General features: G+C 40.5%; 1 protein-coding gene across 5 annotated transcripts in view; it reads left to right on the top strand.

The window, feature by feature from the left end:
• Positions 1-23,959, top strand: part of PRKG1 (protein kinase cGMP-dependent 1) — a 553,253-nt gene that overhangs the window by 485,433 nt on the left and 43,861 nt on the right. For all 5 annotated transcript variants that reach the window (XM_075423234.1, XM_075423233.1, XM_075423236.1 and 2 more), the window contains one exon: positions 15-89. In XM_075423234.1, coding sequence (XP_075279349.1) covers positions 15-89 — 75 coding nt within the window. The remainder of the gene's footprint in view (positions 1-14; positions 90-23,959) is intronic.

Genomic DNA, 23,959 nt, shown 5'->3' with positions numbered 1-23,959 from the left:
CTTTATTTTTACAGCTCCTTCAAACATCTGATTGGCGGCCTAGATGACGTTTCCAATAAAGCCTATGAAGACGCAGAAGCAAAAGCAAAGTAAGTATCTGCTCATTGTGTTCAGCATTAAATCTTAACTTTGTTTTTATTGATGGTACATCACTGTAATTTAAAAAAAACCCTGCTTTTTTCCTCAACATGATAGTGTAAAACAGTTAAAAGTAATGAATGAGGTGCTTACTCTGAATTTTCCTCCGGATGGGCTTGCTTCGGTCCCCCTGGCTCTTTCCATGAATATGGGAGGACCAGAGAGAGATGGGTCTCCTCAGGTCAGTGCCCAGAGACGAGTGGTCCCAAGGTGCATCTTTTTCACAATATTTCAGTCCACAGAACTGTTGGATCTTCAAAATTTATCACAAAATATTTCTCTTGAAATGTTTTAAGGTGAGAAATTACCAATCCTGGAAAGCTCAGACACTGAAGGAAATTGTTGTTGAATATGTTTAGTTTCTTTAGAGAACTCTGTCATACATTTTCACAAAATCAAAACATATTCTGAGACAAAGAATGGGAAATTGAGTTTTTCATTTTTGAATGAATACTAGAACTACTTTGACGCGAAGGAATATATTCATTTGAAGCCCTACTATAAATATTCATTCCTTTCAGAAGTGAACTGTAGTGTATTTTAAAATATTTCCAGAAAAATTGCACTCTTCATTCATTCTTGATCTACAATTTGTTAATAGGAAAACTTTGTTATGTCTGTCCTTTGATTCTATACCAACAATAAAGCTTCTGAAGAGGAACATGTTCTGATTAGAGGGATGTTGAATATAAGCCAATATGATTCAAAGGCAAAATTAGTTTCAAAGAACACTGAAGTTGCTCTGTAGAACATTATTTTACTTTTCCTCTTACAAAATTATTTTACTTTTCTTCCGTTTTCTTTATTATTATTACCACATTGAAGAAGAGGTTAGATGTTTTCTCAAAGCTCCGTGTGACTGTTAATCAGTGGTCTGCAGCTGTCTAAATTTAAGATTGCTCTTACGTTATACATAGTAACTTCTCATTAAACTAGAGGGGTTTGAAATAGTGTATAACAAAGGAATTTGGCACTGTGGAGAGAAAACGAGAAGCTCTAATTAGTTGGTTGATTAAAAATAGCTTTTTGTTTGTTTGTTTCAGAAAGTAAATATGTGTCCCAAGAAACTTAGTTTCTTGGACAAGACTTGTTAGTATTTCCAAGTACCCACAAATAAAGATAGTATTTTCTTTTTTATCATTTTTGAGTGATATTTGAAATACATTTTAAATCATGTTTAGTTTATTTTGAGGGACTAGAAGGCACCTCAGGGTTGCGTTTTTGTTTAGAATAATATTTCTCTGCCCAAAATCAAACATGTGAGCTTTGTTCTTCATATTCTTGTTGACTTAATTAAAAAGGCAGGAGGCTATCAGATTCTTTTACCATCCCAGAAAATAAGTATTTGGGGCACAGAATGCAAAGTCAAATGGACACAGTGCTATAGCAGCAAATAACTAGGTATTAGATATTATTGACAAATATATGTTACTATATATGTTAGCTATTAGTACCAGCTGAAAACATGGCATTTTAATACCAGTAGCAGCTTATGCAAAGCATTTTACAAAGTGTTGGAAAATTAACTTAAGCAGCTTCAGAGAGATGGTCCCAAGTATCCCAGGTGTATGCTATTATTATTTTAGATATTTATATTTTTTTAGTGTTACTATTTGCATTATATTGATTTCCATCTGAACAAAAAGGAAGAAAACATTGGTAATGAAACTGGGGGGTTTTGTTTTTTGTAATAAAATGACGTTGTTATCACAGCTTTTATAAGGTTACACCACAACCAAATAGCACCAAGCAAAATTTGCAAATAGGACTTGCCATTCCCCATTTCATAGTCTGTCTTTTCATGGCTATGATTTTAAGCTATATTATTAATAGAGTATTACATAGAAATTTATTATCACAGGCCATGTTTTTGTATGCAGTTTGTGTTGGAGACTTTTCAGGATCATTTTACGAATTTTAGGGACAGGCTTTCAGGATCTGTTGTGCGTTTTATATTGTGTCTTTAGGGAGGCTGCAGTTTTGGATGTATTTGGGATAACCATTCATTTTGGGAAGCAATGGGACAATGCTGACCTTAACATTTTTGAGCTTTTATGGTCTTTATTGCTCTTCTTTTCTTACAATGTCAAGTATTCCATCCCAACAGAAGGGCAAAGCGAAGGATTCCTGGTGATGGAGGAATTGTTCCCCAAAGGAAGAAGTGGTTAATTTTGATAGTAGCTTTTCTGTCTTTAATGTCAGAGGCCTGTGCTTGAGTCCTGTCAATGGAGACTGTGGGTGACAGTGACATTATTGCCCTTTGCATGTTGATATTTTGGCTTCGAAAAAGCAGAAGGGATCAGTGCTGTCTGCCTGGGGAAACACTGAAAAAAAGAATGCTTTTTCAAAAGATATGGCATTTATTAGTCAAATACCATATTCAAGTTTGCTCGACTCCTTGAAAGCGAGCGCATGCCTGCAAAAAGATGAATAGTAGAGGGAAAAATGGCAAAGTTACTTTGAAAGTAAAGTGAGATGCATTGGAAGCTGCTGCAGAAAGTTTTGTTACTCGAGAGTTATTGTTTCTGTGTCTTGCAAGATAAAACTCCTCTGGGAGAAAAGTCCACTTTGCAGAAATTTTAACCTGGACTACTTTTCAAGCAGCTGTTAATTAGCTCCAGCTAGCTGTCCTTCAAGGGCTTATCTTTTTCAAGGGGAAGTTTCTGAAAGGGCACATAAAGCACATTCGGGTTTGGTGAGACTTTACAAAAATCACATTAAAAAAAAAAAATCCCTCTTTTTGCATCCTTGTAGCTTCGCATTTTCAGGGCTTGTATGGCAGATGGCAAAAGGCCTTCGGAGGGATAGAAATTTTCTGTATACCCGTGTCTCACTATGTACCAGATGGATCAGGATGATCCACACGAAAGTCAGACATGCAGCAGATGTAACCACGCAGAGTAAATACAAAGGACGTCATTGTGAGATGTCATTGCAGAGTGTCAGAGCCTGCTTTTGGTTGGTGTGGTGGCTGCACTGAGGGCCAAAATGTCAACGGTTCTTATCAGTTGCAAGAATATCTACAAAATGGCAGCAAATATATTTTCATGTAAATCTACCATATCAAGGTGATTATTAAATTCCTGTTAATTTGTAGGCTCCTGTTCAGCAAAAGCAGAGGTTTAGACTACATCCAATGTAGTTGGATGTAGTTAGTTTATGTTCCTAAGCAGGACTTGGGCCATGGGCAGGTGTTCATTGCAGAAATATCTACCAAATTGGTGGCACTGGTGGGGTTTTTTTTCTCTCCATGCTGGATTGTGACCCTGGGGTTACAGAGCTGGTAGTCCCAGTGCAGGGCATGACAGAGAGGATGCTAGGCACAAGTTGCAGGGTCAGAAGATCTTTCCATGTATCCAACAGTCCTCCAGGTCTGAAAGGGCTGAACAACTTTTTGTACAGTTTATTTCTTGGCAATCTGGTGTTTTCCCAGCTAAGCCCTGAGATATGATTAGGGTGCTCCTGGGACATGGGAAAATGTTCTAGCAATCAACTGCTGTAGACAACTGAGCTACAACTTCCTACACTTGGACATGATTTGAAGGAAAGAGCAAGCTCTACTCAGTTCTTACAGGCAAAGAAAATACATACCACCATTCAAAAATAGTTCAGCTGAGGAGAGGGGCTTCCTGCACCACTAAATGAGGTGTCACAGGGGAACTATGGCTTTAAGTATCTGCATACTGGCCATGACAGTTGTAGGTGTCTCTGTTCTGCATGGGCACCTTTGGATTGTGTCCTAAATGCTTGGCTTGTGGCCTGCATGGGCAGCTGGGATGCCCAACACAAGGCTGTGTCAGTGCTCGAGTGAGAAGGTGCCCAGCAGTTCCTGCCAAGCAGACCTTAAAGCAAGTCGTGTTCTTCAAGGGTTTTGGCCTTCCCGCAAGAAGACATCTCTCTGTCTAGATAAGCAAGCGTGCACCTGGGCTGCTGAAGGCTATGAAATTCAGCACAGTTGCTCAGGCGCCCAAGCTGAGTCGTCTTTGATGCTGTTTTGTGAGTTTCCTTGAAGTCAGTTGACTATAAAAATTGTGGCTTTCATCTGAATGGCAGAATCCTTTTTTATCCTCAAGATTACAAAGATCGTCTTTATAACATGAGCTTACTCCAGCACCAGACTGATTTACTTGTTTACAACTAACAACTTACTACCCAACTAGTACCTATTTTGGAGAAAGTTTTTCCTGTTTTTTGCAAGCATGGGTCTGGCAGCTCTCCTTAATGTCCATTTTTGAAGTTTAGTCTCTTAAGTCAGAAATCATCAAGGTATATAATTAATATATAATTAATATTCTACTCCTCAGATGTATTCAGGTAGGTAAATTAATAAACTAATGACTATCATAGTTACATCCTTATCAAAGTAAAGGTGAAGGGGAGAGGCAAACATTTAATTTGGTTCATGTTCTGAGAAAACAGGAGCTTCAGAAGAATGGCACTCATGTCCCAGTGTCAGGCCCATCCGTGTTGGTATTTAGGGCATGAAGGAGATACCTACGTAAGCAGGTGACCCATCTAAGTGTAGATTACTGCCAGACAGAGCCGCTACTGCAGCTCTCGTAAACCCAAGAAGAAACAGTTGGTTTCTACTGGAGTTGTTGCTGCCAAGTGTGGTGATGGTTAAGCTAACACTGTTAGCACCAGGCACACAAATCCCTTGTGCTGGCACCTTCCCCATCCAGAAACTTCTGAAGTTAATCTCTGTGCACTATTTCAACCACTAACAAGGTCATCAGATGAGGTTTCCTCTGGCTTGGTCCAACTTTTCCATGACATGGCTGTAGCAAGGGATAGCCTTTCCTGTGTCACAGAGACAAGGACAGCAACAAGGTGGCCCTTAACACCAAGCTGGGAAATCTGGCAGCTGCCTGGGCTCTGTCTGGCCAAGCAGAGCATATCCACTCCAATGACTAGGGTTCCTGCGCTCCTTTTTTCCTGTCACATCCAGAATTTTCTGCCAATTTTGATCTTCTGTGTCAGGGGGGCTTGAAATTAATACCCTACTGAAGTTCAGACACTGGTGCCTTCGTGCTGTTGCTCCAGGGTCTCTGCAGATGTAGGCTATTTTGACTGCACTTTTTGCCCTTTTATTTTTTTTATTCCAGCTACGTTGCAGCACTAGGGGAATAGGTCTTGGTACTCACAGCCAAAATTGTCTCCTTTTCATAGGACTCGAGGAGGCAGGGACCTTTGTGTAGGTATATGATGCCTTTTCCTTGACTAGCAGCTCTGGCTCCAAATGCCCTTTGTCTTTACTTGAACGGTGTTTTAATAAAGAGCTCCATCCAAACCTTTTTTTTTACTGGCTGGAGTCATCCCTTTTTTCACTTTACACCTCATCTCTTACTGCATTTATTCATAACAAAAAGCATCCTAGCAGTTCATTGACTTAGTTTGTTGCAGAGGGTGGTTATTAATATTTTTCAATTCTGTATGCATACTTTGTAGATACTTTTCCCATTCCACCTTGGCTTTAAAGGTAAAAATGGCTTATTTCTAATGAGAAAGATACAACTACAGCTTTACAGTTTAATCAAGCAAGGTGGTATGGGTGCCCTGTCTTTTTCCCTTTCATTTGCTGCTTACAAAATGGTACTATGTACCGCTATACCTTTCAGCACTAGGTTTTTTGAAAATGCCAATTTAGGAAAAGTTTTCGTCTCCCAGGTGTAAGCAAGTGCTTGTTTGTGTGGCTGGGCTGAAGCCTGCTCTTGATGGTCTCCTGGCAGCTGGTAGCTGGTGTTCCGGTGCCATCTGCTGTTGAAGACTTCCCCTGAGCTGTGTCGAAGTGTTGTGTTTTGCAAGATGAAATCCCCATATCCCCCAGTCCATCTAGTTTCTTCCTTGCCACTGTGTTTACCAGAGAAAGTATTTTTTGAGTGTCCTATGTGGCTCCTCACTGGTGTTTCCTGGGAGGGCCACTGCTGGCTCTACGTGTGTCTCCTTCTTATGCACCCTTTTCTTCTGCTTTGTGAGGTCATCTTTTAGAGTTATTTTAATAGTAGAAATTCTTTCTGGGAGTTGAAAGCTTATTGCACATGGATAGGTCTAGGTATTAGTAAGTAGCACAGATCCAGAGGAATAGATGTGTAGAGAAAAAAATTTTTGTGACAAGGACCAGCTGTGCAGACTGTCTGCATTTCAGTGAGGTTTTCCTTTGGGCTACTTCAAAGTCTGGTTCCTTGGACTCAATGCTAAACAGTGCTTGGGGTGTGTAAATCAGCTTCTGAGGCACATCTTCCAGTTTAGCTTCACCTGAGAGGAGCCCGGTTCTCACGCTCTTGTCCCACTCAGAAGTGAGAAGGACCCATCAGGGGACTTGCTTCAGAAACATACTCCTCATCTGGGCTAGGAGATATTTTAATGTACTTTGTCTGTCAAGACTGCTCTTTATTGATAACCTGATTGCAGTGTTTGCCTGAAGGTGGCTGGCAGTGATCTGGTTATAGATGTTGGAGCACCTGTAGTGTAGACATCTGCTCTTTGGTGGTCTGTGGGTAACAGGGTGCAAGTTCTGGCCAACTTCTTCATAAATGTATGAAGGGAGGAGTTGGCCCTTCAGCTCAAAAAAAATGTGCTGTGGCATATGGCAGACACCAGCTTACCTTGATGCAAACTCCTGTTTCAGTAAGATGGGAAAGCTTTGCAGATGCTCTGTCTGCAAGCACACTGGTACATGGTGGTTTTGACCTACAGCCAGTCCATGGATTTTGTGTGGATAATAAATGGCCCTGTGTATTAGGAAAGGATGCTTTTAATTATTTTATGTTGCTTTCTTTTAGAAATACAGATGAGATAAGCCCAGAAAGATTTTAACCCCTACCAAAAGGGAAATTTCACAATGAAATGTTTCAAAATAGGAGCTACCAATTAAACAGAATGATTTAATTAAGGTCTGACTTTCTGTTGGGCTGCAGCTTTGAAAAACTTTGCCTGAAATAATTCACTAACACATGGAGTGTGATTAGATTAGTAATTTTTCTGCAAGAGAAAATATTTTCTGGTTTACAACATTAGAAAGGTCTGGGTAACCTGTGAGCTGTAACAATTGGCTCCATCTCCCTCTGTGTCAATTGTTTTCTGAATTAGAGACCATATAGGAACTAGCTTTTCCCTTGGCTATCTGCAGAGCCAGACTGGGGGGAAACTCGTGGGACGTGCAAGATGCGCAAGAAGCGGGTAAAAAGCTTGTTAATGCTGTAAAAAGTAGAAGTTGCAAGCATTTCTTTTAAGCTGTGTAAATAATTGAAACAATTGGTGAGTTCTGCAGAGACGTCATAACTGATCATTGGTACCTGTTGAATTTGTCTGAGTTCAACTATCTTGCTCTTCAGAAGAACCAAGGCTTTAGATAGTGTTATTTGGCCTCTGGTGTGCAAGAGCTTTTTTTCTTTCTGCTGGAGAATTTTGTGTATAACAGAATTTAGCCTTAAATAATTTGTAATTTCATATTGAAGCCAATGGTAATTTGTATCCAAGTCTGGCTATCAGATTTTCCCAAATGCTGTAACAAAGAAGTGTTTACTTAGAAAATCAGTTCTCAGAAATAATTTTCAAAGGTGAGAGCTCATTGAGATGATATGCAGTGTGATATTTCTTTCTTGGAAGGTGAATTGCTGTTTACTTGAAGACTTGCATTGCTCATGCAGAGATCTGTGCCGGGTAGACTTTATGGCTGCTTTTCTCTTGAGAAAATGCACTGTGTAATGCACTGCATCACTCACAAGGGATATGTTAAATTAGCTTTTTAAAACAGGTCTTTTTTATTTAGGTAACAATCTATAGGCCTTCCTCTTGCTAACTTGACCTTTTGATATGATAATGGACTCTGTTAGATGGAAGCGCTAGTGAAAAAAACCAGTGCCTTTGAAGCAGGCTGCTGTTATAATATTTTACTGCATTTGTTTTATAGAATTAGGGCCTGTACTGATGAAATATAAATGCAGCAGAAAGCTTTTTGGTGATAAGAAGTCTCATTCCAGAGGAAACAGAAAAATGTTACTGTGAATGCATCCATGTGCTTGGCAGTTCCAGTTGTACGTGGTAGCACTTGATGGAAATGGAGGTCTATGCATTAGAAATATTAACCATTCCTTTGGCGTTTATCTAAATATTATTTTCAGAAGCCACTAAGAATACTTTAGTAATCCCAGGACAGTCACTTAGAGCTTCATGTAGCACAGTCTTGGTATCTTTAAATAGAAACCTTCACAAACTTTGGCATCTGTGAGGGACAGAGAGGCAAAGGTAGCATTAAAACCTTTTTGCTCAGTTTCTGGGTCCGTATATTTGGCATCCAGAAGATTTTGGAGCTGTCCTGAAGATTCATCTAAATAACTTTGTAAAGAGTATGCTACTCGAAGATGGGCTATTTCTGTCCCATTTTCATCTTCTGACTTCAATAACAGAGAAGCACTTGAACTTTATATATTAGAAATAAAACTCAGTCATCCTTCTGCAATAGGGAGCTACTGATGTTTTGAACTGCTGGAAATAGTTGTGGGATCATTTGTGGCTTTTCCAGTGCTGGAGTTGCCTGCTAGACCAGTTGTCCTTGGTTGTATCTGACCAACTCTGAAGAGATACACCAGGAGTTGGGTCAGACCTCACTTTTATTTTCAAATGTTGGTAAAGGAAAGGAAAGAAAGAAATGTAGCATCAGTGCGAGCTGAAGGACAAGTATGTGGATGGTGTTGGCATCTGGGGGAGGTTTGAGAGGAAGAGATTTGGGCTCTGGGGAGGGCAACAGAAGGGGAGGAGGTCGGGGAGCACCATGTCCCCACTGCCAAATTGTCTTGGCAGAGCTGGAAAAGGTGTTGCCAGATAAAGAAGTTTCTTCCAAATTTACCTGAGAAACTTCCCAGGCTGGGTTGTGATGGGAATAGCTCCAAAGCTGTGAAACATTGGTGTATGCAGTTGTTTAAACAACAGGGAGAGGAGAAAGAGCAGAGGGTGGAGGTCCATATTTCAAAGATGAGTGAATATTAATTGTTTTCCCTGCGAAAGTTAGTAAACATGGTACACTAAAACTGCATAGCAAATTCAGGTGACCCCTGAAGAGTAATTGTGTGCAATTTGAAGATTAAATTCAATCACTGAACTGTGAAATGGAAGAAATTTAATCATGCTGTAAGTGAAAAACTCAATGCAGCTATAACTCCAAAGTTACTGCTGACATCTCCATCCCACCAGCAGCTGATCCACCAAAACAGACCTTTTTTCTTCTTTCCCTTCTCACTTTAAAGAATACATAATTGGTTTTCCAGAAGGCTCAAATTAATTTCCCTGTATAGCTTACAGTCTAAAAGTAGTCCACATTAAACCCAGGATTTCTACCCACATCTCATCCTTAACTAGTGAGCATGAGCAATGTTGGACCACTGCAATATTGGCAATGTGGTGCCACCTGTATTGCCAACACTCAGCTGCAAGACTCTCTTAATTTTGATTTCTCTTAATTTTGCCAGACATTAAGCACTAATCAAAGGGGGTCCAAGAGGGGCTGTGGAAGAAGAGCAGATCATACTGCTGAGATGGTCTCTGCCTTCACTGCTGCCGGCAGTCGGCTGCAGGACCCACACGATACAACGCTCCCTTCTTTGGGTGCAACAGAAATGTGACAACCTGCCACTACAATAACTTACTCTGCAATTCAGAGTAAAGCAGGTTCATTTAAAAAAACCTGATGCTTCCAGTATTGTTGATGGATCCTGAGAAACTGCTGCCTTGTGATAATATTATTATTTTTTCAATTTGCTTGTTTGCAACACTTAGGGCATCCCAAACCCCACAGCTGGGCAGTGTATTTATTTATCCTGACTATGCTGTGCTCCACTTCTATTGATTTACTCTTGGTTGCATTTGCTACATTTTCTTAGTGCCTGACTGAATAGTCTATTAAATGATCTGAGCAGTGAAGTGCTGAGCTCTAAATCTTTAAATCATCTGAAAAAAAAAGCAAAAACTGTTCTTGTGATTTAACTGATCCCACAGCTTTTACATAGGTATAGCAAGATAAAACATCAAAAATATAGATAACATGAAATTTTGAGTATGTGAGAAAGCTCAGTGTCTGTAAATCTTTAAAGAGAAGATCAAAGTCTGATATTGTCCATTGTATTGGGTGTTAATGTAAAACTACCTGGAGACTGATAATAGGGCTGTTGTAATTAAATTTCTGATGTAAGGTAAAAGGACCTCATTCATGGCTGTATTTAAAATTCATTGTAGTAATGGGAATGAAGTGTTTCTAGCTCTATCTGCTCAGCATACCATCATGTGCAGATGTTTTTGCACTCTGTCTTTAATATCTCTTAGGTTTTCTTACATCATTTTCAGGTGCTATTGTCGGGTCACTCTACAAAAGACATAAAATAACATAAAATAACATAAATTGTTTATAGTAAAGCAAGGGATTAGTCTGATACAATGGGGCTCAAAACAGCATTTGTAGACTGCCAATTGCAATTTGCTCAGCTGTTGATTATCTACTACAAATAACTGTGCTGTACGTCCACCCAAATCCATTAGAGCTGCAGGTGCTTGGTCAGATCCTCATACCAATCTTAGTCTTGGACTAAATCACAGGCTTTGCCAGACTTTGGTGCATTTCCTAACCCTTTATGCTTTAAGAAGATGCTTTCTAATAAGGTCTATTTCTCACACGCTGCCATTTTAATGGATAGCTATTCCTTATTTCATTTGCAGACTGTTTCTGTGCAGAAGTGATACTATTCCTCTTGGATGACAGAATGTAATTCTTATTGCTTGAAATTCTTTTAGGAGCCAGTAATCAGAAACAGCCTGGCAGCAGGCCAGTAAATGGCTGTGACTCTTTTAACATGCGGGGAGATTGCCAGGGAGTCCCTATAGAAGCTGGTTTTGCAAAAAAACCCCTAACTACTCGGCTGCTTTGAAACATTAGCCATCTCCTTAAATCTCCTTAAATTCCTTGGCTTCCTAGCTTGATTTCTGATTTCATACACTTAAGGAAATGAATGCCTCAAGTTTAGCTTTGAAAGATGTTTTACGATCCCATTATCCATCCCACTGCTTCCAAATAAGCTATTTTAATAATTATGCAATAGTTAAATTGTTATATTTTGCATCTAGGTCAGATTCAGACAGGAAAATGTTTGTTAAGCGTTGAGCATGTGCTTAGTGAAGGCACGACCTCCTGCATGCAAAAAATAGCATGTCAAGAGAATACTGCTCCAAAGTTCACGTCTCAGGAAAGCAAGACCTGCATGGGATTACTGCTGATTCAAATGTGCCCTTGCTAAGTATCAAAGCTGCCATTTAAAAAAAAAAAAAAACAAACAAAAAGGAATTACCCTCATCTTTTATTGTTGCAGCCTTTGCAAAGGGTGAAGTCCTGCAGGACCAAGTGCTGGGAAGAGTCTTCCCCCGGTCATGGACCATGCTTAGCACCTCACAAAGTCACCTCTAAAATGAAACTTAATCAAATGCTTTTCTTCCAATCAACTAAAACAAAATTCTGGTAACCTAAACTTCCTTTAAGTGAACTTGTTAAATGCAGAAGCAAAATTCAGAGTATCTTCTTTTTTTTCTGCGTGTTTCAACCTCTCTAATTTTTTTTAAAGCAGACAGATTTTTATCTTTGCCTTGTTGTCCAGGACAGCTACCATCTATTGCTCCTGGAAATGGAAAAAACACCCAGACTTCTCAGGAGAGTAATAGAAAGTATAAAGGCTGGAAACAAGCAGTCCTGTACCTTCCCTTTCCTAATGTGATGCATAAGGGTTGGTGATGATTTCAGATGAGGGCCTACACAGTGGTAAGAGTCTCTTGAGTGAAGGGTCCTTTTATAGCAAGTCTCTTTGAATATTCAAACTTTTTACAATATGGTTTTGAACACAGATGGGGGAAAGAAATTTAAATGTTTATTTGACCTGCAGCATCTCCTATGTCACGTAACAGAGGAGCCAAACATTAAAAAGCTGTGCTCTAGGTGTGCCAGGGGCCATAGCGCTCTAGAAGTCAACAGGAGCCGCTGGTAATGAATTCCCCTTTTGAGTTAGTGAATGTTGGATCTCATAGTTTGGCTTGGGGGGAAAAAAGAATCATACCTTGTGCTATTTTAAAGTTTTTCTAGTTTTCCATAAGTTTTAGTGGATGGAAGAGCTTAGAAAATGAACATTTCTAATAGAGGGCATCACTTCTGCTGCTGCTGGGGCTCAGGAGAGGCTTATCTGTGTCACCCCTTTGCAGACGGCACAATGAGGGTGCTCAGATGTAAACACTAATGGGGTATTTGTATACGGGTGCTTGAAAGTGTCTTCAGAAAAAAATTACTACATTCACATATATCCAATCGTTTTATTATGGACTTCTAAAATCTATTTAGAGCTTGAAATAATTTATAGTTGCATTAGTATCTCCTATTTTCAGTGATCTTTTTATGATGTGAAGAATCCTATTATCATATTGGCAGTTAGCTGGGGCAATCAAATTGATAATTTTCCTTAAGTCCAGCATCTTTAATAAACTTCTTTTGCTACATTTTTGAAGCTTGTTCTGTTAAAAAAAAAAAAAAATCCTGGAAGAACGCGTTCAAAATACATCAACTTCTTCAAAGGCATAAAGAAAGCATCTGGACTGGTCTTTGCTCAGAAAGCCATTTTTACAGTGGAAGTGATTTTTCAAAGAACTTCGATCTATATGCCAGTATTCATTTAAAATTATAAAGTCCACCTTACAACGTCCTAAATGCCTGTGAAATTAGTGCTTGTTGCCCCATTCCTGTAATGCAAAGCTCCAGTGTCAATAGATGAGAATTGACAGCAATTTGGGGCAGTTGGGGGATTCAGGATCAGACCTGCAGATGAGGACAAAGTATATCCAAAAGTGGATAATCTAGAAAACTATTCAGTTTTAGAAAGTGGTATCAACCCGTTAATAGTCAGCACTCAATGACTCCAGTCTTTTATGTGCCCTGTATTTATTTGATCACATGTAGCATTATCTGGCTTTTCCATTTGAAAGGAGTTCGTACCCGGTGCCAGTTCGTCATATTTATACGTCTAATAAAACATAACACTGCCAGGTTAGACCTGTTCATTTGTATTTTATGCTTTTGCTCTTTACTCTCAGTTTCTATGGGAACCTGGGCTGTTACGGCAATAGAGAATAAAGAGATGAAGAGAGGTCATAAAAAACATAGCTCCATTTCTCTACTGAGTTGCCAGTGTGGTATGCCAGGCACAAACATGCTTAGAGATAAATAAACTGGGAAGGGAAAATCAAGGCAAGTCAAAGGCAAGAAAGTTGACGGTAATTGAGTTTCCTCCTTCCAGAAACATCTTGACTGGATGCTTTTATGCTTTTTGCTTTGAAAATCTGTGTATGGTGCTTAAAAGTTAGGTTTACATTTTCTGACGAGGAGATCATTTGCCTTGCTTACCTTTATGGCTATTTTAGGGCAAACGGCTCCACTGCAAATAAAAATTAAAAAACCCTCTCCTTCTGCTGTTATTAATTATAACTCATGAGTTGGAAATGTGATGTTCATTTACAATTCCATACATTTGCAGAGAAGCATACTCTGGTTCATATATTACAAGGCATCATTTAATACATGCTGCTTCAGTATCTGTCGATGAATCAAGGTGAGTAGTGTAGATGAGCTGACATAATTAGTAGGAAATTATAAGAAAAACCTTCTAAAGGACATTTCTTGCAGCACCACGGTGCGTATATGAATTTCTTGTGAGATGTTTGCCTTTCAGTCTAACTTGGAAGCGTATGAATGTAAGGCTTTGAATACAGAATGTCTAAAGCTATGCTAAAAAATTAAATATATATTTAATATCTTTCAGCAGGTCTGGATTTAAAAACCAGTGGATATGGCAAACATTCCAAGGATATACACAAAAAAAGACTTTTGTAACAATGGGGTTTGGTAGGACTAATACCAGTAAGACTTACAAGCAGTTCCTGAAACATGTTATTCATATATTTTAATGTTCACGTGCATAAAGGTGAATGTTCACAGCTGTGTTCCTGAATATCTAGAAATGTCTGTCAGCAGTGAGATATTCCTCGCAGAATCAGCTGAAACAAAGGCACCCTTTGGGATGCTAAGTAATATTATCTTTAGGCTTCTTTTTGTTCTCACAAATGCTTATTTTTAAGGCCAAGCAGGCCTGTTCAAGACCATCTGGTCTATAGTCTCTCTCCAGAACCCACATTTCTCTGCAGGCTGATGTGGTAGTCACCTTGAGATAACCCTAATACTGACAGATGGCTTTTCTTCTCACTTCTGCCTTCCTTGAAGTTGGTTTCAGTTAGTATTGCTGAGTTAGGTTTATTAAGTTGTAGTGTGAGGTGAACTTGTGTGGCATCGCCTACTCCCACTATTTGAGTCTGGAAGAAACAGGGTAGCTCAAACCCTTTTTCTCAGTACTGTTGAACAGCACCATCCGTAACCCTGGGTAAGTTGCTTTTTGCTGTCCTTTGGCTTCCTGATTGGAAAAACAGCATTTAAGATCTACTAATCCAAGGTACTACCTCAGAAATAGCTATTGTTATCTCCATCGTCCCACGTTACAACTTCAGGATATGTCTCAACGTTTATGCTTCCTGGTCACTTTGTTCTTGCAGTAAAGTTAAAATAATGTTCAAAAGCAGAGTGGTGAGCACTTGACCTCTTAATACACCATCTAGAAATGGTTTCTTACCCATACCAGGAAGGTGGTTTTTGAGTCTTTATTTTCAGGCATCTCTTTACAGTCGGTGTTGCTCTCATATACGTATATGTATGGTTTGTATCTGGTGGCCATGAAATTACCTTTGTAGTCTTTATCAAAGATGAGAGTACATGGGCCAAACCTGTTCAAACTTTTTTTGCTATGAGAGAAACCTCATACTCCCCTTCTCCTGGGCAAATCTGTGTTACTTAATGCTATGAATTCCCTGAATTATACAGGCATGATTTTCTGTCCTTGGTAATGAGGTGCTCTGCAGCCTTCTGAAATGTCCTTTTGTGCTTTGAAGTATCTTTGTTCCAGAAGAAGAGAATAAATGAAATAGCAACCAGATTCACTTCCCTTCTGCTCCATAGGTAGTTAAGGGCTTTATGTTTTGTAGATCTTTGCCAGGGTAAGCAATGATGCAGCAGCCTGGTCCTTCTGGTGCTGCACATCCCTGTGGTGGAACAGTACTGAGGCTTGTGGCAGAGTCCTGTGGTCTTCAGAAAGTGGTCTCTTACCACTTCCACTGAAGGCTTTGGACCTCTCCAGTGGCCTACCGTTTGGAATGATGTTGCCAACTTCATAAAGGTTTACTAAAGACATAATCTATTGAGTTAAAACAACTGAGTTGGTTATGGAGTCTAGATTTACCCTTCTCAAAACTGCCAGGGTGTTTGGTGAGCGTAAGAGGAGCAGAATGGCTTTTGACTCATGATGAGCTTTTAGGGCTTGAGAGGTTGGGGAAGAGTAGCTTGCTGGTATCTGCTGTGGGCTAGAATATTCTTGGGGATCTCAGAGGGGCTCCACAGGCTGTAGAAGACTTTAAGCTGGTAGGATGGGTAAATCTGACCTACCACTTTATAGCATCATAGCTCAGATCAGTCAGTGGCAGAGGAGAGGTGATTGCACAGAGAGATTCACTGTGTAGCACACACTGAGAACCCAGGCAGCAGATTTAGCCCTGTTGTGAGAGCTCCTGAAATGAGATCTGGACTCCCGATTCAAATAGCAGGCAGCCTCTTGACCCCTGTGATAATCACAGGATCTCTTCCTCAGCCCCCGCAGGAAGAGGCTGGAGGATGAAAGCTGCAATGATCTCAAACCTCTGCCTTTGAATTCAGGGAGTTTGCCTACTGTGCATAGCCCAGACATTTGATCTACTGGACACCTGACCTTTTGGTTTATAGGGCAAACGTAATCCTTCCAGTTAATCACTACTGACTCCCACGTACATCCAAGCACGGGATGCTGGAGCCTGGGGCTCCCTCGCTCCTTCCCAAAGCTGAGTAGCAGCAGGCAGAGCTGCATCACCTGGTCTGCTCAGGCTTTTGGGTTTCCCCCATGTGACTTACATCTGGAGTTGTCCGAAGTAGGCACTGAACATCAATTAGTGCTTATGGGGAATATCCGAACTGAAAGATGCTTTCCAAGCACAAACAAGCTGAAGGAGGCTACTGCAAATTGCAGGTGTCTTTGGCAAACTTCTTACCCCTCAGTTCAGCCATAATGAGGATCTGCTGTAAAAACTAGAGACAAAATGAAATAAGTCACAGAAAGTATGGGTTGATGCTGCTGCAGCCCAGTGGTGCCAACAGTGATAAAGCATGAAACTGCACACATAAGGACAACGTAGTAGGAAACACTGAGCTGCCGGACAGGAGATGAATTTGGGAATAGTATCTGTTCTGGGACCAAGAAGGGTCCCATTTCCTTCACCTTAGAGACTAGAAAGGACCCGATGTCTGAGAGCCAATATTTTTAGGTCCTAAGTGTCTGAGATCATAAAAGGAACATCTCCAGCCAACATTTCACTGCTTTTTTGAAGGGCAGCCTGCATTGTGCTGCAGACGAATAGAAAAGCTGCACAGCAGGTAGAGAAATAAAGAGAAATATAGGAGTAATGCAGAGTATTAAAGCAGCTAAGCAGGAAACAAATAGCAGGGGAGGCAAGTGCACAGTGGAGGCAGAGAGGGCAGTGTATTTCAGCATAGCGACCCTCAACACCAGCGGCTGCCACTGAGGTTGGAGGCTCCAGAGAAAAGCCTATTTTTCACAACAGCTGAAATAGTTTTGTCCTTTCTTCTGTGAACCCAGGGGAGGGGTTTTGCCCATCTGGAGCTCCAGCAGCTTTGGAAATAACATGACTGCTGTCAAAATGGCTATTACAGGTCTTGTATAGCCTGGCGTAGAAAGCATTGAAACCCACTCTATTAGAAAATAAACAAAGGACATATTTTTATACCATAATAAGATAAAATACTGCTACCTATTTAAAAAGCAAATTTTTATTTAGCCCTGCTGGATACAGGCATTCCTAATCCCCATGTATCATTTACAAATGAGTTCTGACCCTCCCTGGCTTGCCTGCTATTAATCAGGAGTCGGCAGCATCCAACGCTGAAGTGCTTGACAGTAAAATGTCACAAGATTATGCTTGTTTGGCACGTAGCTCAGTTCAGTCCTTTTCTAATTCATTTTCAGGCAAAGGGAAGCTAATTTGAAACCACCACTGCTAATTCCAGGAAAAGAAGGCAGCATAGTCTCTTTTGAGAGTTTCAAGTGACAGCGTACCCATTAGCGGAGGGGAAATGCAGGAAGGCAATCTTTATTGGAAACCATGTGTTTTGCTATATAGTTCTTCCCCAGAAGTCACTATTTACCTTTTGGCTAAGTATTATTTTTTTACATTAAAAAAAGTGTTATTTGATCTCTCTATCCTCTTGGTGAGTAGCAGTTAGAATTTTGTCATTTATTAAAGATGCTGAAAGAGGGAGGAGAAAAACCCACTTGTTAAAGGAAGTCCGTGGTCCTCTTTGAGAACAGAAAGGGACTTTTGGAACGTTTTTGTGTATAGACTGACCACCAGGTGATATTGGAGAAGCATTTGCAGAGTAAGAAATCTTTGCTGTGATCTGAGCTTTGTATCGTATTGTGCAGTAGAGAGGATCATCCCCTGTGTGATTGCTTAGGTTTCTGTTGGAAAAAGCAGCTCTGGGTATTCCTGTGCCACAAAGATACTTAAGAGTTTAATAAAAAAAAACTTGGGTTTATTACAATAGTACAAATAGTGTAACAGTCCTCCTCTTATGTGGGTTAGGGAGGATGCTAAGCTCCATTTCCCGCACCTGAAGCCCTTGTAATGGAGCCTCTCATGGAGATCATGACAACCAGGATCATTTGGGTGTGCAAAACTTTGCTGCTTCATGTAACACCTTTACAATAGCTCCTGGAAACCCATCAAGCCTAGAGAGGCTGCAAGAGTATTTAAGGAAATACCAGTACATGATTGCTCTGCTTCTCCCTGTGCATCCTCACAGTTCTCCAGAGCAGATACTGGGCAAAAAAGGACCTTTGACCTCATCCTGGGCATCTCACAGGTGATCTGTTCTTGAATAAGTCTCCTAGTGTATCTTCATTTTACAGATAAGCAAACAGATATGGAGAGTTTAAGCGAATTAACCAGAAGTCAGAAAAGCCAAGGCAGAACTGGAGCTGGTAGCATCTCACTCACTCCCATCTTCAGTCCTCAGATGTAAATGTAACTGGCAGAGAAGGAGACGGAGTGGAAAAAGGTTCACCTGCAGGGTTAGTTCCTGTTCAATGTGCTAGCATAGGGTCATGATAGCAAATAGCAAGAAAATTTTGGCATTTTTGGTTTCAATTGTGAAAAAAAATTAGTCTGTAAAACTGAAGTATTTAAAGGTGAAGAAGAGTGCCGTGTAGCAGACCATGTTCAGCATTATACCAGATACTAAGCCTTTCGATACTTCCAAAAACACCCCCGATTTTAGTGAAGTAGTGTCTTTATTAATCAAATCTTGAAAACACCAAATTGCAGGCAATTTTCCGCCCAGAGAGCCCCGGCTTGCTCAGTCATTACTCGTGTAGAGGCATTTCCCTTTGGCCCGTCCTGTTGCCTTTCTCTGAGTGCTTCTCAGCAGTGCTCTGTCTGCACCAGTGTGGACTAGAAGGACACAGAGGTACCGGATGCTGTAGGTTTGTATAAAGGCAGACTGTTGTCTGCTCCTTTCCTAGTAATCCCTGACATTCAGTCTGGCTTCTTGACCAGCACTGAGCACTCATCTAATGCTTTCATGGAACTGATAGAAATGCTTGAGGAGGAACGATCATCTTGGAGCCTATCATTAGAAGTTTGGGTTGTTTTTTCTGTGCGTATCAGTTCATCTCTGTTTCATTTCATCTGACACTTTATTGGCAAGTCACTGAATCTCCTAAGGTCCTTCTGCAGCTCTTTATGGTTCACTCTGGTTTTTTTCTGCTACTCTGAATAGCTTAAGAACAACAAAAAATCTCATTCCTCTGCTATTGAACCTTTATCCGTATGAATTTTAAATCAATTAGCCAGCATAGGGCCCAGCACAGCACAATGCAGGATTGCAGATGACTGACCTCTGCTCTCTGAAGCAGTTATTTCTCCGTGAGAAGACCTTTTCTTTTGTCTCCTGGAAGCTTCATGTCTTTAATTGCCTTTGCTGGGGAACCTTCTGAGATGCATTTTGGAAACCAAATAAACTCTGTCAAGGAAATCAACCTGATGCGGAACCCCTTGAATAACTCCAGTATGTCCCTTGACAGAAGACAGTATATCAAATTTGCTCCTGTGTCCACTAATTCTACCCATGATGACAGTTTTCACTAATAAAGATACAGAAAATACAAGCCGTAGTTCCCCAGATCAGCTCTGTAAGCTTTTAAAAATATTTTAATTGCCTCCTGGGGAGGCAATGACGATGTTAACAGCACATATGTACATACTTCCAATATACTTATGCTACCTATAGGAAAGGTAGGTGGGGAAAATAGGGGACCTTGGAGTGCTGCAAGTAATGCAGGGAGCAGAGGCAGAGGTGCACTGGGAGCAGGTATATGTGGGAGTAAACTGGGAATATTGGAGTTGTTTTGTGAAAATAAAGGGGGTGTTTTGAAAAAACGAAGCTACTCATAAAAGCAAGATATAAACCAAATTAAAGTCTGTAAGTGTACAAGAAATGTCTCCCGAAGGCCAGGCTTTGCTAAAGCTGTTTTAAGCGTATGGGTGTGTGGCAATGAGCTGAAGGGTCGCCCGGGGAAACGTGGGGTATACCTGCCCTCCAGTGGAAGTATGGGAAAGTGCCTTTCAGAAGTTGTCTCAGCTGTAAAGCGGATGGGAGCCCGCAAAGGGATGCTGAGAAACTCCCAGCACACTTACTGCTTTTGATCTAATGTCCCCTGAGTTACTGTTGGTGTTTCATAGCAGAGCCCCTTGTTCCTCTCTAGGTTCATCTGCCCATACATGCTGTTACACCCATCCTTACCTTTTCTCAATTAAGTTTTCCAAATCTGGGGCACTGAACTGAGTAGACGATGTGTAGCCAGTGACATTTCAGTGTTGTGGTATGGGAGCATGGCTTGGAGGTGTGTTTTGGGGAGCAGTCAACCATGCAAGCTCCTGGGATGCCATGAGCCCTTCTCCAAAATGAGCTGAGTATAGAAGAGGTGTGTTAGGAAATAATTTCCTCCATTAGAAAAGAGGCAAATGAGTTGTTGAACTGCTGTGATGTGAGGAATTTTGAGCCTTCCAGCTTGCTTGTATTCCTGAAATGAGAAAGCTTGCATCACTTTTCAAGCCAAGGACTTATCTGCAGTAGAAAATCTTTAGGGTTTGGGTGGTTTGTTTGGTTCCTTTTTTTTTTTTTTTTTCTCTCTCTGTAATTAGCACATGATAATATTCAAATGTTGACAGAGCACTTGGTAGTTTTCTCATGTGGTGAATTTAGGATTAGCATCAGTGAATGAGAACTATGCTTTTTGCTTATGTCGATCACCATGTGTTAAATAAATGTCTGATTAAAACTTCCTTTTATCTAGTCAAGACAAGTCGTAAGATTGAACAGCGCATCTCTCACCATGTAGAACACAAACAGGCTTCCAGATCAGGCACCAGGCACTGTGAAACAGAACTCTGTTGTTTTGAATGCTATTATGCATTACAAGCAGGGGCTTTGAGTTTCTCAATTTATTTCAGTTATATATAGATACATTGGAAGTGCCATCACAGGAGTGCCCTCACTGCATCAAGATGTAGCTAACCTTGTATCCTGTCTCTCACCGTCCACAGCAGCAAGTATCTAGGAAGGACAATAAGAGCAAAGAGATGCTCATTGATGTGTGATCAACCAGTCTCCAGTGATCTGGGAGTTGGGGACTTACTGCGTATAGGTGCTGTTGATATACTTAGTAGCCATTGGTGTTTTGGTTTTTTTTTCCTCTGAATCTGGTTAGCTGCTTTCCATGGCACACACAAGTTTTAGACCTTTGTCATCTCCTACCTGAGTTGTCTTTTTCCGAGGAAGAAGCCTGTAACACAGTCATTCCTGCAACTGAAACCAATCCAGACCTGTGCTCCTTACCATCACACTTCTCGATACTTTTTCCAACTCTACTCTGTAGCTTTTGAGATGGGAGGGGGGGATAAAGGTGGATAAATCAACACATTACTGCATGTGTAAGATCAGGACTTTTTTCTCCCTGTTTGTTCATCACTGTATTTCTACAGGATTTCAAGTGAATGTATTATCTTGTCTCTCGGTATTTTTAAGTCCTTGTGCAATTTTTAACCTTGGGCTTTTGTTTGCTATTTTTGGTGATATAATATGACCAGTGTTGTTATTTTACTTATTCCCCACTTTTACAGATCATCTATAAAGATGTCGAACAGGGAAGATTTGAGCATTGTTGGCCTCCATCCATTAGGAGAATCAGTCTTTTATTACTATCTGCTGTTTTCTATTTTTAACTTTTTTTTTAATCAATGCAAAGACCTTTCCTCTTATCTCAGAGCAGCTTAATTTCTCTAACAGCTTCTCAAACTTTGTCAAATGCCTTTTTTGGAATCCAAGCCAACTACATCAACCAGGTCTCTCCTGCCCATGTGCCTGTCTACTCCTTCAAAGAACTTCAGTAGACTTGTGAAGCATTTTGGCTCTTCCCCAAAGAAGTCAGATCTATCCATATGTCAACTGATTCTGTTAGGACAGATATTGGGATTAGTCAAGTACAGCACTCTGTATCACATCAAAAAGACACTTCCATCCCTTGGCGAGCAGAGCTGGTTACAAACCACAGTTAGTAGTTCACCTTGAGTTCATGCAGAAGTGCTGGGTGAACACCATCTGGGCCTGGAGATGGGTTAATGTTCCTTTGGTCAACTTGGGTCCCCTACTGATACTTCAAATGGAGGCAGTTACTCTGGTGATTCCTCTGGGAAGGAAGATTGCAGTAGGAGGATTTCCCCAAGATCTTCCATGTTGAACCCAGGGGTAAAAAGCGCACTGAGCTTTTCTCACATGTCTTTGTTCTTCTCAGTGTGCTCTTTATAGAGCATGAGCCTCTGGAGACCCTACAGCCTATAGTCAGGCTCCTTGCTGCTGCTGTGATTGAGAAGGATTAATTATTTGGTATTAAGCCTTTTGAAGTTGTAGCTTGCATTATTTTTTTTTGTCCTTCCTTATGATGTTTTTTCCTTCAACTGGACAGGGTTTGATTCTTTTTTTATTTTCTCTTTATTGACTTGTTTAAAACCGCTTCATATTTGAAGGATGCCTTCTTGCTTTTGATGTACTGTCTCATCCTGCTGTTCAGCCACACCAGCTTCTTTTTGACCTATCCTAGGTCCACATTTGGTAGGTGGTATGTTTGCTATCTGCTTCCGGATACCTAGATGTTGCTGCTAAGACTTAATTCTCCTAATAATTCTTTTAGCTACTCTTTGAATTCCATTTTTGAATTTTTAGGTGCGAAGTGGTGCTTTTATTTTAAACCTCTTTTCAGACCTCCAGCCATGTTAAATCTCAATACATCATGGTTTCTGTTACAGGGAGATTCTTCAATGGTAGTACTTTGAAATGGGGCTTGCATATCATTCAGCATCAAGTCTCACATTTCCTTTGTTCTTGGACCACCTGATTAGCCATCTCCTAAAAAAATCATTAATTGCGCCCAAAAATTTAGGCTTTACAGGTAGTATATCTAGAGTTTGTTCTGCACTCATGCTGAGTGTCTTGTCTTTGCTGAGGTTTTATTGGAGCTCCTTCAGCAGATCACAGCAACTCTCGCCGGTCTGATGGGTGGTCAGTAATCTCAATACTCTTCTTGCCTGTTTAGACTGGAATTTCTATCTACAGATGATCTGCCTGACTTGATAATTTGATTTGTTAACCTGATTTAATACAAAAAATTGCTTTTTCCTGAGGAGAAACTATTTGGTGGAGCCTTCATGTTTCCTTTGTCTTCTGTGGCTACTATTATGTCATCCCAGTGATGGTCATTTCATGCCTTCTATACATTTGTCATGCCACAGCCTTGTTGAGACCTAGACCTTCTGCTTCTCCTGTTCTGATTTCTTAGACCTTTCTTAGATGTTTGTGAGATGGTGCATGTACAGTTGCTTTGTTTTTTCTGTTTCTCTGTTTTTTCTTTAAATGGGCCCTTCGTTTTAATGCTTTCTTCACTTGTGCCGCTTTCGTTATTTGTGTAGAGTTGTTAAGCTCCAGGGGAAACTTTCTGCCTCCACAGAGTCTCTCCCACCTCAAGCCAAAAGGACCTGCATGGCCCAAGACACTGATTTTGCTTTTGAAAGCAATATTCATACAAGAAAGCAAAATCTTAGCAGATAACTCAAATTAAAAGTGAGTTTGACACAGGGTGATACCAGGATGGAATTGGTTATGTGGAACCCAGTTTCACTGATCTCTTCCCACAGTTTCATCTGTCTGCCAGAATAAACAAGCAGAGCGAAAAACCTCGCTTTGTATGCAACACGTACTTGCTTTGTAAGGAAAAATCTGCTTCCTGCCTACTCCCACGTTTTTGGTAGGATTTTATGTAATATTCCCCTCCTCCCCACCTTCCCCTTATATGTCACCATTTTTTTTTCAAAATAAATTGACATGAAACATGCTGGATGCAAGAACTTCCACCAGCAGTGCTGGCATGGCTGGAGCTCTCTAACGTTGGCCAAAGGAATAAAAGCTTGAGAGTTTTGCAGTAACACTTTAGGAATTGTAGTATAGCAACCCCAGTGCAATTAGTAGCTCTCACTGATGATCTGT

This window comes from Opisthocomus hoazin, chromosome 6, assembly GCF_030867145.1.
Source record: "Opisthocomus hoazin isolate bOpiHoa1 chromosome 6, bOpiHoa1.hap1, whole genome shotgun sequence".
Classification (NCBI taxonomy): Eukaryota; Metazoa; Chordata; class Aves; order Opisthocomiformes; family Opisthocomidae; genus Opisthocomus; species Opisthocomus hoazin.
Note: the sequence above shows the minus strand (reverse complement) of the source record. Positions and strands in the feature narration are given on the sequence as shown.